The sequence below is a fragment of the Bos indicus genome, chromosome 6, assembly GCF_029378745.1.
Source record: "Bos indicus isolate NIAB-ARS_2022 breed Sahiwal x Tharparkar chromosome 6, NIAB-ARS_B.indTharparkar_mat_pri_1.0, whole genome shotgun sequence".
NCBI lineage: Eukaryota > Metazoa > Chordata > Mammalia > Artiodactyla > Bovidae > Bos > Bos indicus.
In genome coordinates, this window is record NC_091765.1 from 22,845,729 (window position 1) to 22,864,323 (window position 18,595).

An 18,595-nucleotide genomic window follows, 5' to 3' on the forward strand; every position below is an offset into this window, starting at 1 on the left:
ATAATGTTCTCATGAAACACTTCATTGTTTAATCTTTTGTTACCACAGTTAGAAAAAAATAGTGCAGAGATGTTTTTTGCCACATGTAAATCTTCCTCTTGAGCTAAGGTGAGCTCTGGGTCTTTGACCTGTGCTTGGGCACTTCCATTCCTCAGAGACACTGTCTTCCTGACCCTATCCACATTTACTTGTTGCCTCAGCCTAACGCACCCCATCTCTTCATTCTTGAAGACCTAGCCTTTGCATTGGAGGAGTGGGCCCAGCTCCTAGCTAGGCTCTAGTCTGCCTAACAGAGGCCTGTATTGAAGGTCACTGCTGCCCTTTGCTTACAGCTTTCTACAGAGCATATAATATTACGGTGTAGCAAAGATTTGTCCATCTTGCTCTGCTGTCCTTTAGTCCATAAGTTGTGTCCCAGTCTTTGCCACCCCATGGGCTATATAGCCTGCCAAGCTCCCCTGTCCATGGGATTTCTCAGGCAATAATACTGGCGTGGGTTGCCATTTCCTTTTCCAGTGGATCTTTCTGACCCAGGGATCAAACCCACATCTCCTGAATTGGCAGGTGAATTCTTTACCACTGAGCAACCTGAGAAACCCATCAGTCTTGCTTAGTGCCTTGTTTATTGCATACATTTTCGAATGCAAGCATGCGTTTTCTTGCGTTCATTTTGAATCACTTTTCATTACCCATAAAATGACAGTATTCAGCCTTGAAAATACATTTATGGGTAGGTAGGTTGTTGAATAACCTCCTCTGATTATTGTTGTGTAAGTCAGCTTTTTTTCTTCTCTAGAACTTACCAGTTTATCCTGGTTTGGTGTTGGGGTGGGGGAAGATGCTGCTTTGTGCCTGTTTTGTCTTGATTTCATCTTTGAGGATTTTGTCCTGCTGAGTAGGCAAGGAGATCTTGCTGCTTGGCAAAGAAGGGGAAAACAACTATTGTAACTACGCAAGCCTGCTTTTTGGGTAATACAAGCTATACAGCTCTTTGAAAAGCAGCTACTGAAGTCTGTCCTGTAATTCCAGCAGAAGGATGGGAAAATATCCTATGTCTGAATTTAAACATTCTGAGGCTTGTTGTCATTGCTGTTCCTTCAGGTGCACAAGACTACCTGTTCCCTGCAGCTCTGCATCACCTGTGAAAGACGCAAGCTGCAGCTCACAGGTAGAGAGAGGAGCTCCACAGGGGGAGGAGCCAGCAGGGCTAATGAATGCAGCCATCTTTGAAGAGCTTCCCCCTCAGTGAGATTAAGCATGTTTTTCATTTTACATAAGCAATCTACCAACGTTGGCAGATCCATCCCATGCTAACCTGAGTGTGCTTCCATGTCCCTACTGGTTCTTAACCCTCCCAGATGCCATCCTGTATTCTTAACCCTGACCTTTTGGGTATATTTTGTTTCTTTGGGTAGACCCAACATTTTTGCTCTTTGTGTTTGTCGTATAATGTATAGTGCCTGTCAAGATTCACAGACAGTAATTATTCAAGAAGTATATTTCCACTGTTTGGCAGAAATGCCCACATAACCAGTGTCATGCCTTTGTCATGTAGTTTAGATTACAAAGATGGTATTCTGACAAATAGAGGATCTGGGCACCATGTAATTATGCATTTGGTGGAGGGTCAGACACATTCTTTATGTTTGTAGATTTCAGTGTTTTTTCTTTTTCTTTTTTTTTTTTTTTACAAAGACTCTCACATTAAGAGGCTAACATTCTATTGTACACCCTTGAAGTGCTTTTTTTCACATGTCACATATTTACTATTAGGACTTAGGACACAGAAGGGCAAAAAGCACATTTGCTTTTGTTCCTCCTCATTGTTCAGTTCCGTTCCGTGCGTGCGTGCTAGCGTGCTTCTCTTTGATAGGCACCTCTGTGGGAGAGGCATGCAAGATGGAGAGCGCTGGGGTCAGGAACCCTGGGCCCTCGTCCTGTCCACTGGCTGAGGGACTTTGAGCTAATTCTGCAGTCAAGGCCTCAGCTACCACGTCTACAAAGTGACTAGTAGATCACCACGTTTCCTCTGCCTCTAACATTTCACAGGTTTTTTCCCCATGTTTGTAAATTACAGCACTCATTATAACCTAGTGAGGGCATATGTGTGGAAGAACTCAGGTTTTTTGAAGCTAGATGCATGATTAAATGAAGATATTGATACTTGAGGCTTAATTACAATCAGTTAAAGCAAGGCTTAAGGTGTAGTTCTGAGAGTGTCTTTCTGGTAGTTATAGACGCATTTGTGTGTGTGTTCAGTTGCTCAGTCATGTCTGACTCTTTGCGACCCGTGGACTGTCACTAGATTCCTCTGTCTGTTTGAATTAAGGTAATTCAGCCATCTTCCTATTTTTCTACTTCCATGACTTGTTTTCATTTTCTCTTAGACAACGCAATAAAGCTTTTTTCCCCTGACCACATCTTGACAAAAAAGTGTACTACATGGGAGTGTAAAAGGAGCTGGCGCATTTTAGACTTTTAAGTATATATATATAGTTATATTTATTTGGCTGTATCGGGTCTTAGTTGCGACATGGGGGGTCTTTGTTGTGGACTCTCAAGTTGTGGCGCGTGGGCTCTGGAGCGCAGAGGTTCCGTAGTTGCAGTTCACAGGCTTAGTTGCTCTGTGGCATATGATATTTTATTTCCCTAACCAGGGATTGAACCCACATTCTCTGCATTGCAAGTTGGATTTTTAACCACTGGACCATCAAGGAAATCCCATAAACAGTTTCAAAGGCTAGTGTATTGGCCACAACTGCATGCATTGGAGTTGTCCTGAAGATTGCTTGTATGAAGCAATGGCACACATTAATCTGGGCTGTGTGGCTGGTTACCCTTTCTGCAAATTCCTGTTCAAGTCAGACTCATGCTGATTTGGTTGATTCATTGTTTTTAGAAACCTCATACAGAATCAGCCTTTGAAGAACTTGAGAATGATTCAATGGCCAGAACCGTGTTCTCTGCCGTGTCCTGGGTCGCCTGCCTGGTTGAGTTCGTGTGGAGCAAACTGTAAACTGCAGTGTCTTCTGCGGGGAACAGAACATCTGCTAGGACACTGCTGGGGCTGCGGGCCAGGGAATGCCTTGGTTGTAGAGAGCGGGCATGTTGGCTCCATCCTGCTCTGACGATGAGTTCCTGTCCTCTTTGGGCCTAGGGTTGATTAGTCAGGGTGAGGAAGATTGCAAAACTTGATGTAACTGAGAAGGAGACCTGGGAGGGGATTTTGAATCATGTACTAACCTTTCTTCTTTATTCCATCCAGTACTTTATCCAGTTTTGAAATGATCTTGCATTCAGATTCAGGAGAGCAGGGGGTGATAGGTATCCTTTAGGGAAGGATAATTTGTTAGTTACAAGAGGTATGCTAGGAAGCTGTGTTCTAGAAATGGGTCTTGATTTATAAGAGGGAGCATTCCTTAACTACATGTAAGATTACACATTATAAAATTAGCCAGTGAAAAGAAAAGACTGGGTAGTAACAGAAAATTATTGTTTAAGTGTGCTTTATGAACCTAAACTACTGAGATTTTCCATGACTTCTGGTGGGAAGGGTGGTACTCCATTTGGAAGATGAGAGGGCAAAATGCATTGGTGTAGGGTTTGGTAATGATGATAGGCTCGTAACTCCTCATGTTGGGTCTTTAATTTCTCAGCCTTAGTTTTTTCATTTCGTGGCATTCAAGGAAAATAATGGGATGAGCTCTAGAAGTGTGATGGTTTATTTTAGAACTTTCTGTGTTAGAAGCAGTGGACACTGGGCAATTTTACCAGTAACCTTTGGGAGTTACTGTTACAGATGGAGGCAGTTAAAAGCAGCAGATTCTCTGTTGAAGAAGTGATAGGAAACAGCTGAAGAGCCTGCTTGACCTTAGTGGTTATTGGTTGGTAGGAGAGGCCTAGAGGGCAGAACTGAAACCTGTAGGTTGAAGGAAAAGTGGATTTGGGATCAGTGTAGAGAATGACTCCCCTAGTCAGTCGGTCAGTTCATTCACTCAGTCGTGTCTGACTCTTTGTGACCCCATGGACTGCAGCACACCAGGCTTTCCTGTCCATCATCAACTCCCAGAGCTTACTCAACTCATGTCCATTGAGTCGGTGATGCCATCCAACCATCTCATCCTCTGTCGTCCCCTTCTCCTCCTGCCTTCAGTCTTTCCCAGCATCAGGATCTTTTCCAGTGGGTCAGTTTTTCGTATGGGGTGGCCAAAGTATTGGAGTTTCAGCTTCAACATCAGTCCTTCCAGTGAACTTTCAGGACTGATCTCCTTTAGGATGGACTGGTTGGATCTCCTTGCAGTCCAAGGGACTCTCAAGAGTCTTCTCCAACACCACAGTTCAAAAGCATCAGTTCTTCAGTATTCAGCCTTCTTTGTAGTCCAACTCTCGCATCCATATGTGACCACTGGAAAAACCATAGCTTTGACTCAGTGGACGTTTGTTGGCGAAGTAATGTCTCTGCTTTTTAATATGCTGTCTACATTGGTCATAGCTTTTCTTCCAAGGAGCAAGCAATCTTTTAATTTCATCGCTGCAGTCACCATCTGCAGTAATTTTGGAGCCCAAAAAAGTAATGTCTTTCACTGTTTCCATTGTTTCCCTATCTATTTGCCATGAAGTGATGGGATTAGATGCCATGATCTTAGTTTTTTAAATGTTGAGTTTCAAGCCAGCTTTTTCACTCTCCTCTTTCACTTTCATCAAGAGACCCTTTGGTTCCTCTTTGCTTTCTGCCATAAGGGTGGTGTCATCTGCATATCTGAGGTTATTGATATTTCTCCTGGCAATCTTGATTCCAAGATTCTTGTGCTTCCAGCTTGTGCTTCACTATGAGTCAAGGCCTGAAAAAAGGGAGGCGGGAGTTTTTGTCATTACACATGTTAAAGAAAGATTAGCACGGCATTTTGGGGGATATATTTTAGGATAGAGAGCAGCAAGCTTTTCTGTAAAGGGACAGGTAGGGAATATTTTAGTGTTTAGGTTCACGTGGGCTTTGTTGCATTTACTCAACTCTGCCTTTGTGGCACGAAGGCAACTGAGAGCAGTTTGTGAGCAGTGAGCATGGGTGCTGTCTGGGCTGCTGGAACAAAATACTGAAGACTGGGCAGCTTTAGCCACAGAAATTGATTTCTCATGGTTCTGGAAGCTGGAAAGTCCAAGATGAAGGTACTGGCCAATTTGGTTTGTGGTGAGAGCCTGCTCCCTGGCTTGTAGATGGTAAACTTCCTAGTTATGTTCTCATGTGGTGGTGGTGGGGGAGAGAAGTAGGGAGATGGAAGGAGAGACGGGGAGGAGAGGGAGATGGAGGGAGAGAGAGAGGGGGAGGCAGAGACATGGTGGGGGAGGGAGATGGAGAGAGTGGAGACAAAGAGGCATGGAGGGGGAGAGGGAGACACGGAGGGAAGGACATGGAGGGGGAGAGGGACATGGGAGAGAGAGACAGAAATAGGGAAGGGGTGAGAGATATGAAGCGGGGGAGGCAGGGAAGGGGAGGGAGGGAGGGAGAGGGAGAGAGAAATTGCTCTTTTTCTCCTCTTGTCAGGCTACCTTCCTATCAGAATGGAACCCCCACCCTTATGAACTCATTTAACGTAATTACCTCCTGAAAGACCCTGTCTCCAGATAGAATCACATTAGGGGTTAGAGCTTCAACACATGGAGTTTGGGTGGGAGAAGTGATACAATTCAACCCATAGCAGCTGTGTTCCAATGGAATTTTATCTGTAGAAACAGGAGGTGGTACAGGTTTGGCCCACAGACCGTAGTTTGGCAGCCTGTGGTCTAGAGAAACCAAACACATCAGAAAGTAGGCTAGGTGATCTGTCAGCACACTGCAACAGTTTTGCAGATATGTGCTGTTTTGGTCAAAGACTCAGCCAGAGGACATATTTGATGTCTGGCATAGCTTGCCATCATGTTCTCCTGTATAATAAAACCCTCTCCCCACCGTAAAAATCCTGAACACCACTAAGATATGGTTTGGGTGAAATTATTTGGGTGAGAGTGGCCACATTTAAAGGTTAAGTGTACAGTCTCTAGTTTTAGACTGTCTTGGTTCACATCCAAGTTGTGCTGCTTACTAGCTGTGGGACCTTGGGTAAGTTATTTAACTTCTCTGAATTGGGTTTCTCATTTATAACATGATAATAGTGGAATTTACCTTATAGTAATGGTGCGATGCGTAAATAAGTTAATGCATGTTGGGGGCATAATGCAATGCCTAGGTCATAGTATGTTCTTGGTAAATGTTGTCATTTCTTGAAATAAGAGATAGTAAAGGCTTCCCAGGTGGCACTAGTGGTAAAGAACATGCCTGCCACTGAAGGAGATGTAAGAGATGTGGGTTCAATCCCTGGGTTGGGAAGATCCCCTGGAGAAGGTCATGACAACCCACTCCACTATTCTTGTCTAGAGAATCCCATGGACAGAGGAGCCTGGCGGGCTACAGTCCATAGGGTTGCACAGAGTCAGACATGACTGATGTGACTTAGTACGCACACAAGGGAAGCCAGAGGCAATATGATTAGGAGCTAAAGGTGAGGCAGGTGTCAAAGATTTAGGGATATTTTAGAAGATAAATAGCTTTGGATCAGATTGCAGTGTGTGCTTCCATTTAAAAATGATTAAAATGCGGTAAAGGGAATATGAATGCTTTTCTGAATAACCTTTTAGTTCCCCTGTTCTGGTATCATCACACTTTTGTACTTATCCATAGCCCATTATTCTCTTAGCTCATAGGTGCAGGGGCCGTGTTTGTTTATCCTGGTCGCTACTTAAGTCCTATCACTCAGCAAAGTACATGGCATATAGATGGTTCTATTTTTTGGATTAATAATCTACATTTAAAACACATCTTTATTTTTTGCACATCTGATTAATTCTAATACAACTAAGTTTATAATTTATTATATGGCTTAAAAACCCTTAGTATTTTTACTTTATAAAAAGGAACAAGCAAGAGTTTATCAATCTTGAAAGACATATACTATCTATTCACTTATAATTTTCTATTTATGCCCTGTTTATAAAGTTTTTGTGATTTACAATTGTAATAGTTTTGAGTAGAAGTATATACAAAAAATATAACTTTGGTTATCCTTCTTTAAAATGAAGGATTAAACATTAAAACAGTTTTCACTGAACTCTTGATCATGATTGCATTTGTGGAGCACTTACAGTTTAAAAGCTGCTGTGGTCTTTTTTCAATGAATTCTACATAATATATATATTATTTTCTTTTTATACCGTAGATAACTATATGAAGACATGGAATCTTAAAATAGAGTCGTCTTTTGATGTTGTCAGTTCAAAGCTGGTTTCTGGTGAAGCAATTGTAGCCATCCCTGAACTAAACATACAGCAGACAAACAACATTGAACTTCAATATGGGGAAAGGACTGTTGAGCTCTTTGTGAAAATCGACAAGGTGAATGCCAGCACTTTCTGAGAGGCTACAAGATGGAAAGCCATATTGTTCAAAAGAAATGCTTAGAAAAAAGGAACTGAATATTAAGGAAAATGTGCCTTTTCCATTTTCTCCTTTACTTTTAACCTGTTATATATTTTTTGTGTGTGCTAGCTAAGGAATGATTTCTTCCAATTTTAAGATTAATAAAATGGAGGTTATGTGATTAATTTGGCATCCTCTCCTCTCAAGAAGTCAGGTGTGTTATACTTTAATTTTTCTGCAGTATTTGCAGTATCCTAAATCCAAAATGCATCCTAAGCATCATATTTGAATGCTGTGATTATTTTTGATACTGGTAAACTATTTTGAATATTGGTGCTTATTCTGAATACAGAATTCTAATTCTCAACTTATAATCTTTCATGAGTAGAAGTGGACGGGATTTTACTTTCTCTTTTTCCTTTTCTTTTCTTGCAATTGACAATTGTGAGCTGAAAAGGATGGAGCAAATCAGCATTCAGTAACTGTTCAGATAAAGTAAGAACTCAAAACACTTTTCTAGTTCTGGGCTTGAAAGAAGAGTTCACCTCAAAGTCCAATTCTAAATGTTAAGAATGTAGAATAAATGTCAATTGAGTGTTGGAATGAGGATGAGATGGTTGGATGGCATCACCGACTCAATGGACATGAGTTTGGGTGAACTCCGGGAGTTGGTGATGGACAGGGAGACCTGGCGTGCTGCAGTTCATGGGGTCGCAAAGAGTCAGACATGACTGAGCAACTGAACTGAACTGAGTGTTGGAATGGGAAGACTTGTTTTTCTGAATGTCCACATTATTTTGTTCTTTTTGTTCTTTCTTTTCCCTTTTGATATAAATTAATCCGTGCTAAACTCCTAGCATGTCGTGTTTTTTTAATATTATCTATGTATTGGTATAATTTGACATGAAACAGGGAGGGAGATTGATATTGCTCTGTGCTTGACTATGAGAAGTTGCTGTGATGCTTTGAATTACTGTATTATTTTGCTGAAAATTTGCCACAGATTACTTAGACGAAGTTAATATTATTTTTTAAAAGGCTATTATTGTAGAAACTTGGTGGCCTCATGGACATGGAAACCAGACTGGGTACAACATGAGCGTTATTTTTGAGCTGGATGGAGGCTTACGTTTTGAAAAATCAGCTAAGGTAAGCAAATACTTTAAGATATTTTGTGAACAAAGTATATTTTTTGTTAAAATAGCAATACAGATCTTTATAGAAATAGAAGAAAACAACAAAACTTCTGTAACCCCACCACTTGGAGATAGTTGCTAGTAATAGTCATATGCATTTAAAAGCTTCTAATATGTGTGTATTTATCTTTTTAATGGGCCAGATATTGCACATTATTTTATTTATATTCTACTATGCTTTAAATTGTGCTTTATGCCAGCATAATAGATATATGTAATTTTGTTGTTGTTATTTAGTCAGTGCAACCCCGTGGACTGTAGCCCACCAGGCTCCTCTGTCCATGATATTCTCCAGGCAAGAATGCTGGAGTGGGTTGCCATTTCTTTTTCCAGGGGATCTTCCTGACCCAGGGATCGAACCCATGTCTCCTGCATTGGCAGGTGGGTTCTTTATTGCTGAGTCACAGGGAAGGCATATATAATTTTACAGCTCAAATATTACTACAAGTTTCATATGAAAAAATAGAATCCCTTGTCCATCCAACCCTTTCTATTTCTGTTTTCTACTCCTCAGAATCAGTAATTTTTAACTTTTACTTGTATATTCTGCTGATTACTTTTATTTCCTCAAATAACCTGCTTCTACCAGTATTTCCTAATTTTTCAGGTTTGTATGTTATCTATGGACTTCAGACCTAGAGGATGAGGAACCTACATGATTCTCTCTGATGACCCCCCCTTGGCCCCCAATATATCCGTCTTGCCTCTCTCTCCCTCCCAGTGTAGTCATATGGCCATTTTTTGTTAGCTCAGTTTTCAGTGTTTATACTATTATGTTATGAAAATGCTCTTCAAACTTGAACCACATGGTGTCCTAAAATTTTATTTTCTTTCTTGTGCAATTTTCTGTTTTCCTTACAGTTAATAATTGCCTCATGTTTCCAGTTTTTTTTTTTTTTTTTTCCATTTTTTACTTCCTTTAAATCATATACAAACTCTCGAATATACCTTTTAAATTTAGTCACACTCACCTGGTAATCTATTTGTTGCTTATTATTGCATTTTTAAAAAAAATTTTTGTTATATTTTGAAACTCTGTCTCCTAGGGCCATTTTCTCGTCTCCCTGATCTTGCTTGTTTACTGTCTAGACCTTCTATTTAACTGCAACTTCCTTTTATTATCATTCTAGAAATTCCCTTAATCTGTCTTCTAGGAGTTCTGAGTATTTCCTTCATCTTTCTCTTGGATTGAAAATAGAATCCTGATTCTTTGGACCCATGTTTCTTTCTCTCTCTCTTTTTTTTTTGACTCTCCGCTTTTGTTAAAACACTTTCTTCAGTAGAGTCCTGAGAGTGTGTTGTAGCTAAAGTGTAATTACATTCTAATTTCTGTTTTCTTATATAGATCTGTTTGTGTTTACTTCTGGAAGCTTTTAGGATTTTGTTATCTTTCATCATCTAATATTTGAAAATTCGAAAATGAGAGGATTTTTGTTTTTGTTGTGCTGGTTGTCTTGTGGGCTCTTCTGATCCTGAAACTCAGTTTGGTTTTGTTTTATTTTTCTGGTACAGCTATTAATCAGAATGGACCTCCTAGAATGAGAAATATTCTTAGATAACCCCTTCTTTATCCCATCTTGTCTTAGTCTGTGTTCTGGGAAATTTACTTGATTTTATCTTAATTTTTTAAAACTTCTCATTTTATGTTGGAGTATAGCTGATTACCAGTGTTGTGATAATTTTAGGTAGACCGCAGACGGACTCAACCATACATATACATGTATTCACTCTCCCCCCAGCTCCCCTTCCATCCATGCTGCCACATAATGTTGAGCAGAGTTCCCTGTGCTATGCAGTAGGATTATCTTAAATTTTAAAATTACATATATTTTGTTATCACTTTAAAAATTTCTACAAAGTTTTGATATTTAAAAAATGCACCATATTTATATTTCATGGTTATAGTATCTTCTTATTTCTCTGAGAATTTTAATTATTAGTTTTGAAGTTCTCTTTGCATTTTTGTTTTCCACATTCCTTTATTTCTTTACTTGTTTTAGGCTCTTTTATATTAGAGACTTTTCTGGAGTGTCAGTTATTCTTGACATGGATTCATTCTGAAGATTAAATCACAAAAATGCAGACGAGAAGACCTGTGTGAGCCTCAGTGTTCAGTATTCAGGTGGAAATCAGCTTTATCATAAGGTGATGCCCATGCGTGTATAGCTATAGATCTTCCGTGTGTGTGTGTGTGTGTGTGTGTGTCTGTATCTGTGTGTTTAGCTTTGCCAGTGAGGACATTCTCCAGTCTTGTGTCTGGGGAATATAAAACTGGTTGTTATCATTCAAAGAGTCTAGTGGCAGGAGGAGATTAAACTTCTGACCGTCAAATGTAGTTTCATCAGTCCACCCCCCTCTCACGGTGTGCTTTGTATCCTCAGGCCTCTCTGAGCTTTTCAGTTGCTCAGTCATGTCTGACTGTTGGCAACCCCATGCCAGGATTCCCTGTCCTTCACCCTTTCCCAGACCTTGCTCAGACTCATGTCCATTGAGTCAGTGATGCCATCCAACCATCTCATCCTCTGTCATCCCCTTCTCCTCCTGCCTTCAATATTTCTCAGCATCGTGGTCTTTTCCAATGAGTCAGATCTTCACATCGGGTAGCCAGTGTATTGGAGCTTTAGCTTCAACATCAGTCTTTCCAATGAATGTTCAGAACTGATTTCCTTTAGGATTGACTGGGTTTGATCTCTTTGCAATCCAAGGGACTCTCAAGAGTCTTCTGCAACACCACAGTTCAAAAGCATCAATTCTTCGGTGTTCAGACTTCTTTATAGTCCAACTCTCACATCCATGCATGACCACTGGAAAAGCATAGTGTTGACCATATGGACCTTTGTCAGCAAAGTAAGGTCTCTGCCTTTTAATATGCTGTATAGATTTGTTATAGCTTTTCTTCCAAGAAGCAAGAGGCTTACAATTTCATGGCTGCAGTCACCATCTGCAGTGATTTTGGAGCCCAAAAAAGTAAAGTCTCTCACTGTTTCCATTGTTTCCCCATCTATTTGCCACGAAGTGATGGGACTGGATGCCATGATCTTAGTCTTTTGAATGTTGAGTTTTAAGCCAACTTTTTCACTCTCCTCTTTTATCCTCATCAAGAGGCTCTTTAGTTCCTCTATACTTTCTGCCATTAAGGTGGTGACATCTGCATATCTGAGGTTATTGATATTTCTCTCTGCAATCTTGATTCCAGCTTGTGCTTCATCCAGTCCAGCATTTCACATGACGTACTCTGCATATAAGTTAAATAAGCAGGGTGACAGTATAAAGCCTTGACCTCCTCCTCTCCCAATTTGGAACCAGTCTGTTGTTCCATGTCTGGTTCTAAGTGTTGCTTCTTGACCTGCATACAGGTTTCTCAGGAGTCAGGGTAAGGTGGTCTGGTATTGCATCTCTCTAAGAGTTTTCCACAGTTTGTTGTGATCCACACAGTCAAAGGCTTTAGTGTAGTCAATGAAGCAGAGTAGATTTTTTTCTGGAATTCTCTTGCTTTTTTGATGATCCAGTGGATGTTGGCAATTTGATCTCTGGTTCCTCTGCCTTTTCTAAACCCACCTTGAACATTTGGAAGTTCATGGTTCACCTACGGTTGAAGCCTCACTTGGAGAATTTTGAGCATTATTTTGCTAGCATGTGAAATGAGTGCAATTGTGTAGTAATTTGAACATTCTTTGGCATTGCTTTTCTTTGCAATTGAAATGAAAACTGACCTTTTCCAGTCTTGTGGCCACTGTTGAGTTTTCCAAATTTGCTGGCATATTGAGTGCAGCACTTGCACAGCATCATCTTTTAGGATTTGAAAGAGCTCAACTGGAATTCCATCACCTCCACTAGCTTTGTTCATAGTGATGCTTTCTAAGGCACATTTGATTTCACAGTCCAGGATGTCTGGCTCACGGTGAGTGATCACACCATTGTGGTTATCTGGGTCATTAATATCTGTTTTGTTTAGTTCTTCTTTGAATTCTTGCCACCTCTTCTTAATATCTTCTGCTTCCTGTAGGTCCTTACCATATCTGTCCTTTATTGTACCCATCTTTACATAAAATGTTCCCTTGGTAGCTCTAATTTTCTTGAAGAGGTCTCTAGTCTTTCCCCTTCTATTGTTTTCCCCTGTTTCTTTGCATTGATCACTGAAGAAGGCTTTCTTATCTCTCCTTGTTATTCTTTGGAACTCTGCATTCAAGTGGGTATATCTTTCCTTTTTACCTGGAATCAAGAAAGAAAGCTTCTCTTCTTTTCTCAGCTATTTTTAACGCTTACTCAGACAGCCATTTGCCTCTTTGCATTTCTTTTTCTTGGGGATGGTTTTGATCACTTCCTCTGGTACAATGTCACAAACCTCCATCCAGAGTTCTTCAGGCACTTTATCAATCAGATCTAATGCCTTGAATCTGTTTGTCACTTCCACTGTATAATCATAAGGGACTTGACCTAGGTCATACCTTAATGGCCTATTGGTTTTCCCTACTTTTTTCAATATAAGTTTGAATTTTGCAGTAAGGAGTTCATGATCCGAGCCACAGTCAACTCCTGGTCTTGTTTTTGCTGACTGTATAAAGCTTCTCCATCTTCGATTGCAAAGGAAAGCTCTCTGATGCTGACTGGCAAAGTGATAGGTGAACTTCAGGATCCCTCCTCCAAAACAACATGTTTCAGTTCTGCTTTGGAATTAAAACTTCTTAGTCATTAGGCATAAAACTGCGTATTTTTTCATGTTACTTTAAACATTCAAAAGTTGAGTCAAGATTGGGAGTGGAGCTATCTAGAGAAGACAGTGGGGAAAAACAGCCCTTGCACTTTAAAGTAATGCTGTCGAAGTACCTCTCGAGAAGGACCAATCCTCCCCTGCTCCATATATACCTGGGATGGGAATTTAAAGCAAAATGCACCTATGGCTAATTCATACTGACGTATGGCAGAGATCGAACCAATATTGTAAAGCAATTATCCTTCAATTAAAAATAAATAAATAAAAAATGCAATAAAAGTGTTTTCCTCTGAAGGTCTAACCATGTATTTTGCCTCTAAATCTTTAAATAAGTCATATAGTAACCTCAGATAGAGGATACTGAAGGACACAATTTGACTTTAGTCTAAAGAAATGACTAGGTCCTGCCAGGACTCAGGATTGCTTGGTATTTACTAGCTTCAGACTCCTTATTGTCCTTCAAATACCATTTCCATGCATGTATGCTGGGGACAGTAAAGATGAGGTAACTTCAGTGTGGCTTGGGATAGCGTATAGTAAGTAGTGTTAATTACTTCCATAGATTTCCTCTTTCCCCTGACGTCAGCCTTTGGCGTTTGCGCCTGTTACCGGCTGTGGTTGTCCTCTGGTGTCACTTCCCATTTGGTTTTACCTCTTCTGTGGGCCAGACACCAAGCTCAGTTCGGAGCTCTACCCTTGAGGAGCTCCTTTTCTGTTTTTGATTGTTTAGTTGTGCTCTGTGTTTTCTAAGGCACTGTATGCGTGTGTGTGTCCATAATATCTACCTAAAGAGCCAAGACTTTCCCCTCATTCTAACTGTCTTGACAGAAGACATGTGTACTCTCCCATGTTGAGTTTCTTGTGAGTTATCTTTATGAAAGGGTAGAAAAGAATGAGTCATTCCACCTTACCAAAGAAAAAGAAAAGGAACTTCTGACTTGTTGCGTGTGTTGGATATAAGTCTATTTCAATTCAGGCTAATAGGGTTGCATTATTGTTTATTGATATAAAGATGCCACTCTTTCAATTGATGAGCTACAGAAGTAAAGGAATACGTATTGCCTCACTCCTCTTGTTAATGCATGTTTGTGCAATGTGCCTGTTCACGGGGGCTGCTGTAGAGTATTTTTGAAGCTCATTCATTTACTCAATACTTAGGTATCATCTACTGTGTTCCTGCCACTTTGATAGACTCTGATGATAGAGCAGTGAATAAGACACCCTGTCCATTTCTTTCTGAGATTTTAGTAAAACTAATAATTCAGCTGGGAAATTAAATATTTAGACAAGCAATTGCAATAAAGTATGATAAGCACTCTAGAGAAATAGAGAGCACTCTGTGAGCACAGGGCAGGGCCACCCTGGGCAGATTTGCAAAGCAGGTGATCTGTGCCCTGAGGGATCAATAGAATTCAACCCTGCAGTACAGCAAAGAGGCAGAGGGCAAGAGTGTGTCAAAGCCAGGGTCTTGGAGGAATATTGTGTGTTTGCGGAGGTGAAAGGAATTTCCGTGTGGCTGTGTTTGAGTGTGAGGTAGAATAGGATGATATTATAAAGATAGGCTCGGGCAAGAGTCCATGGAGCCTAGTAAGCCATGTGAAGGAATTGAACTGTCCTGAGGACATTGGAGATTTTTGAAGGGTTTTAAGTGGTCTTTTGACACACTGTTTTTATAATTTGCATCATTGGCTAATTAGTTGATATTTAAAATTCTTTGACGATTTCTCTGTGGTTTCCTGCTTGATTTCTTGCCGAGTATTTGTAAAAGAACAGTTCTGTATGTTTTCCTTGCTGTTGGAGTTCTCTGACGGTGTGTCTGCTTTCATCATTGGTTTTGATTTCCTGTCTCATCCTGCTGTCTGCTTAGTCGTCATCAATCCAGACCCCAGCCTCCTACCCCCAACGCTGTAGTTTACCCATCCATCTCCCCTCCCCTGTCCCCCCACTTGCTCTGGTCACAGCACTGCTGTGGTCCACAGCGTGTGTCTCCTTAGTCAGGTTTGTGCTTTGTCTTCATGTCTCATTAAATGGTGTTTTTCCCCCATAGCAGTAAGTTTGAATTAGTGTATCACTATGCAGTTACAGGAGAAGGCAATGGCAACCCACTCCAGTACTCTTGCCTGGAAAATCCCATGGACGGAGGAACCTGGTAGGCTGCAGTCCATGGGATCGCACAGAGTCGGACACAACTGAAGCGACTTAGCAGTAGCAGCAGCAAGGGGAGAGCAGTGATCATACTTGTTTTATGTAGATTATGTAGATAAGATTGGAAGAATGACAGGATTAGGATTAGTCATTTATTAGGATTAGTCAGAAGATTATGGTGGTAACTCAGGCACAAGATGACAACTGCTGAGGAGTTAGATTTGAGAGAGATTTAGGAGGTAAAATTTGAGAGAAATTTAGGAGGCTTAAAGATGTATAGAGATAGGAGAGGATGATTTATGAATGATTCTTAATTTGCTGGTTTGTGCCACTGAATGTCAGGTAGCAATTCTGTGTCAAAGACTCAGAACGAAGAACACATTTGGAAGATGAGAAGGAATGAAAATTATTTCTGTGTTACAGGTGTTTTGTGTGGAGTGATTGAGAGATACCCCCAAAATAATATTTGATGAGCACTTCATTATGTGGGTCTAGAGTTTAAGAATTAGATCTAGGTTAAAGATACTGATGTGTAAGTCAACAGAATATAGATCATTGTAGCCATCGGCAGGGGATGAACTACTTAAGTTACTTAAGTAATGGGGGCCAAGCTAGATATTTGAGGAAAGTGAAGACTTGAGAAAAGGCTGGAGAGGGCTAAGGGACTGTGATAGGATTGTGAGGCAGCACTGGGGTTGAAAACTGTGCGTCTCTTTTCTGAGAGTCACAGTATCTTCACTTTGAAAGAATTATTGATTTCTTTTTTTAATTTTAGTTTTTTAACACCAAAAACATTTCATACTGAGATATAGCTGATTAACAATGTTGTGGTATTTTCAGGTGAACAGCAGAGGGACTCAGCCATACATATACATGTTTCCATCCCCCCCCAGACCCCCTTCCCATCCAGGCTGGCACATAACAATGAGCAGAGTCCCATGTGCTGTACCATAGGTCTTTATTGGTTATCTGTTTTGAATATAGCAGTGTGTACATGACCTTCCCAAAGTCCCGAACTGTCCCTTCCCCTGGCAACCCTAAGTTCATTTTCTAAGTCTGGGAGTCTTTTTCTGTTTCGTAGGTAAGTTCATTTGTATCATTTCTTTCTAGATCCCACATATAAGGGATGCTCTATGGTATTTCTCCTTCTCCATCTGACTTACTTCACTCAGTGTGACACTCTCTAGGTCCATCCATGTTGCTGCAAATGGCCTTATTTCATTCTTTTTTAATGGCTGAGTAATTCCATTGTTTATATGTACTGTATCTTTTTTTTTCTCTTGTAGAGAGAAATTTTGTTTTGCAATGTTTTCAGTATATTCACTTCACATGTCTTTCAGTTAGCTGGAGCCTCGTACACAGTTTGGTAGCTTGGAGTCAGCTCCAGTGACAATATATTCCCCTCTGCACCACACATCCCCTATACTTCTTAACTTTGGGAAGAATGAAGTGGCCCTAATGTTCATACAGCTGAAAACAAAGCCCTAATTGGCATTCTGACAACACAACCATTTGTTGATCCATAGGCCATTTGTAATTTTTGCCCTTTCCACTCAGTGTATCCTGAAACCCAGTGACTTGCCAGGGTACCCTGATGTCAGCTCCGGTCATTCCTCTACTCTCAGAACACTCAGCACGGTGAACACTTGTAACTACTGATTTACTGAATTACTCTGTTCTTCTCAGCAGAGTGTGAGCTCCACAAGCAGGATTCCTCTTTCACTACCGGTCTCCTCAGCACCAGGCATATTATGGTTGCCCAATAAATTATGTTGAATTGAAAAAAATGAAAGTTTACCTTAAAAAAAAAAAATCTGTCATTGATAGCACCCGGGTTAATTGTTACGTTTGGGGAAGAGAGATGGGCAGGGGCATGAAAAGGTTGCTCGCGTGTTCTGTTCCTTCACCTGCTTACCCGGGCACGTTCACCCCTTGATCATTTATGCAGCTGAACTTGTGATTGGTGCATTTCCTGAATGTGCTGTTGTTTAGTCACTTGGTTGTGTCTGACCCTTGTGACCCCATGGACTGTAGCTTGCCAGGCTCCTCTGTCTGTGGAATTTCCCAGGCAAGAATACTGGAGTGGGTTGCCATTTCCTTCTCCATATATGTACAGTATCTTCTTTGTCCATTCCTCTGTTGGTAGACATTTAGATTGCTTCTATGTCTTGGCTATTGTAAACAGTGCTGCAATGAATATTGGGGTGCATATATCTCTTTGGGCCATGTTTTTCTCCAGATAATGCCTGAGAGTGGGATTGCAGAGTCATATGGTAGCTCTATTTTTAGTTTTTTAAGGAACCTCTATATTGTTCACCATAGTGGCTGTATCAATTTGCATTCCCACCAACAGTGCAGGAGGGTTCCTTCTCTCCACACCCTCTCCAGCTTGTTGTTTGTGGATTTTTTGATGATAGCCATCTGACCCATGTGAATTGATATCTCATTTTGCATTTGCATTTAGCATTTAGTTTTGATTTGCATTTAGCACTGTTGAACATCTTCTCATGTGTCTATTGACTATCTGTATGTCCTCTTTCAAAGAAGGCAATGGCACCCCACTCCAGTACTCTTGCCTGGAAAATCCCATGGACGGAGGAGCCTGGTAGGCTACAGTCCATGGGGTCGCTAAGAGTCGGACACGACTGAGCGACTTCACTTTCACTTTTCAGTTTTATGCATTGGAGAAGGAAATGGCAACCCACTCCAGTGTTCTTGCCTGGAGAATCCCAGGGACGGCGGAGCCTGGTGGGCTGCCGTCTATAGGGTCGCACAGAGTCGGACACGACTGAAGCGACTTAGCAGCAGCAGCAGTATGTCCTCTTTGGAGAAAAGTCTATTCAGGTATTCTGCCCATTCTTTTTTTGAGTGGGTTGTTTGTTTTGATGCTATTAAGCATCATAAGCTGTTTGTAAATTTTGGAGACTAATCCCTTATTGGTCACAACATTTGCAAATATTTTCTCCCAATCTGGGTTGTCTTTTTATTTTGATTATTGTTTCCTATCATGTGCAAGAGCCTTTGAGTTTAAGTAGGTCTCATTTGTTTATTTTTGCCTTTATTTCCATTATTCTGGGAGATGGATCAAAA

At 40.7% G+C, this 18,595-nt stretch overlaps 1 protein-coding gene across 2 annotated transcripts in view; it reads left to right on the forward strand.

The window, feature by feature from the left end:
* Positions 1–18,595, forward strand: part of MANBA (mannosidase beta) — a 127,666-nt gene that overhangs the window by 24,521 nt on the left and 84,550 nt on the right. For both annotated transcript variants that reach the window (XM_019962379.2, XM_019962381.2), the window contains exons 6-7: positions 7,251–7,426; positions 8,489–8,599. In XM_019962379.2, the coding sequence (XP_019817938.2) occupies positions 7,251–7,426; positions 8,489–8,599 (287 nt within the window). The remainder of the gene's footprint in view (positions 1–7,250; positions 7,427–8,488; positions 8,600–18,595) is intronic.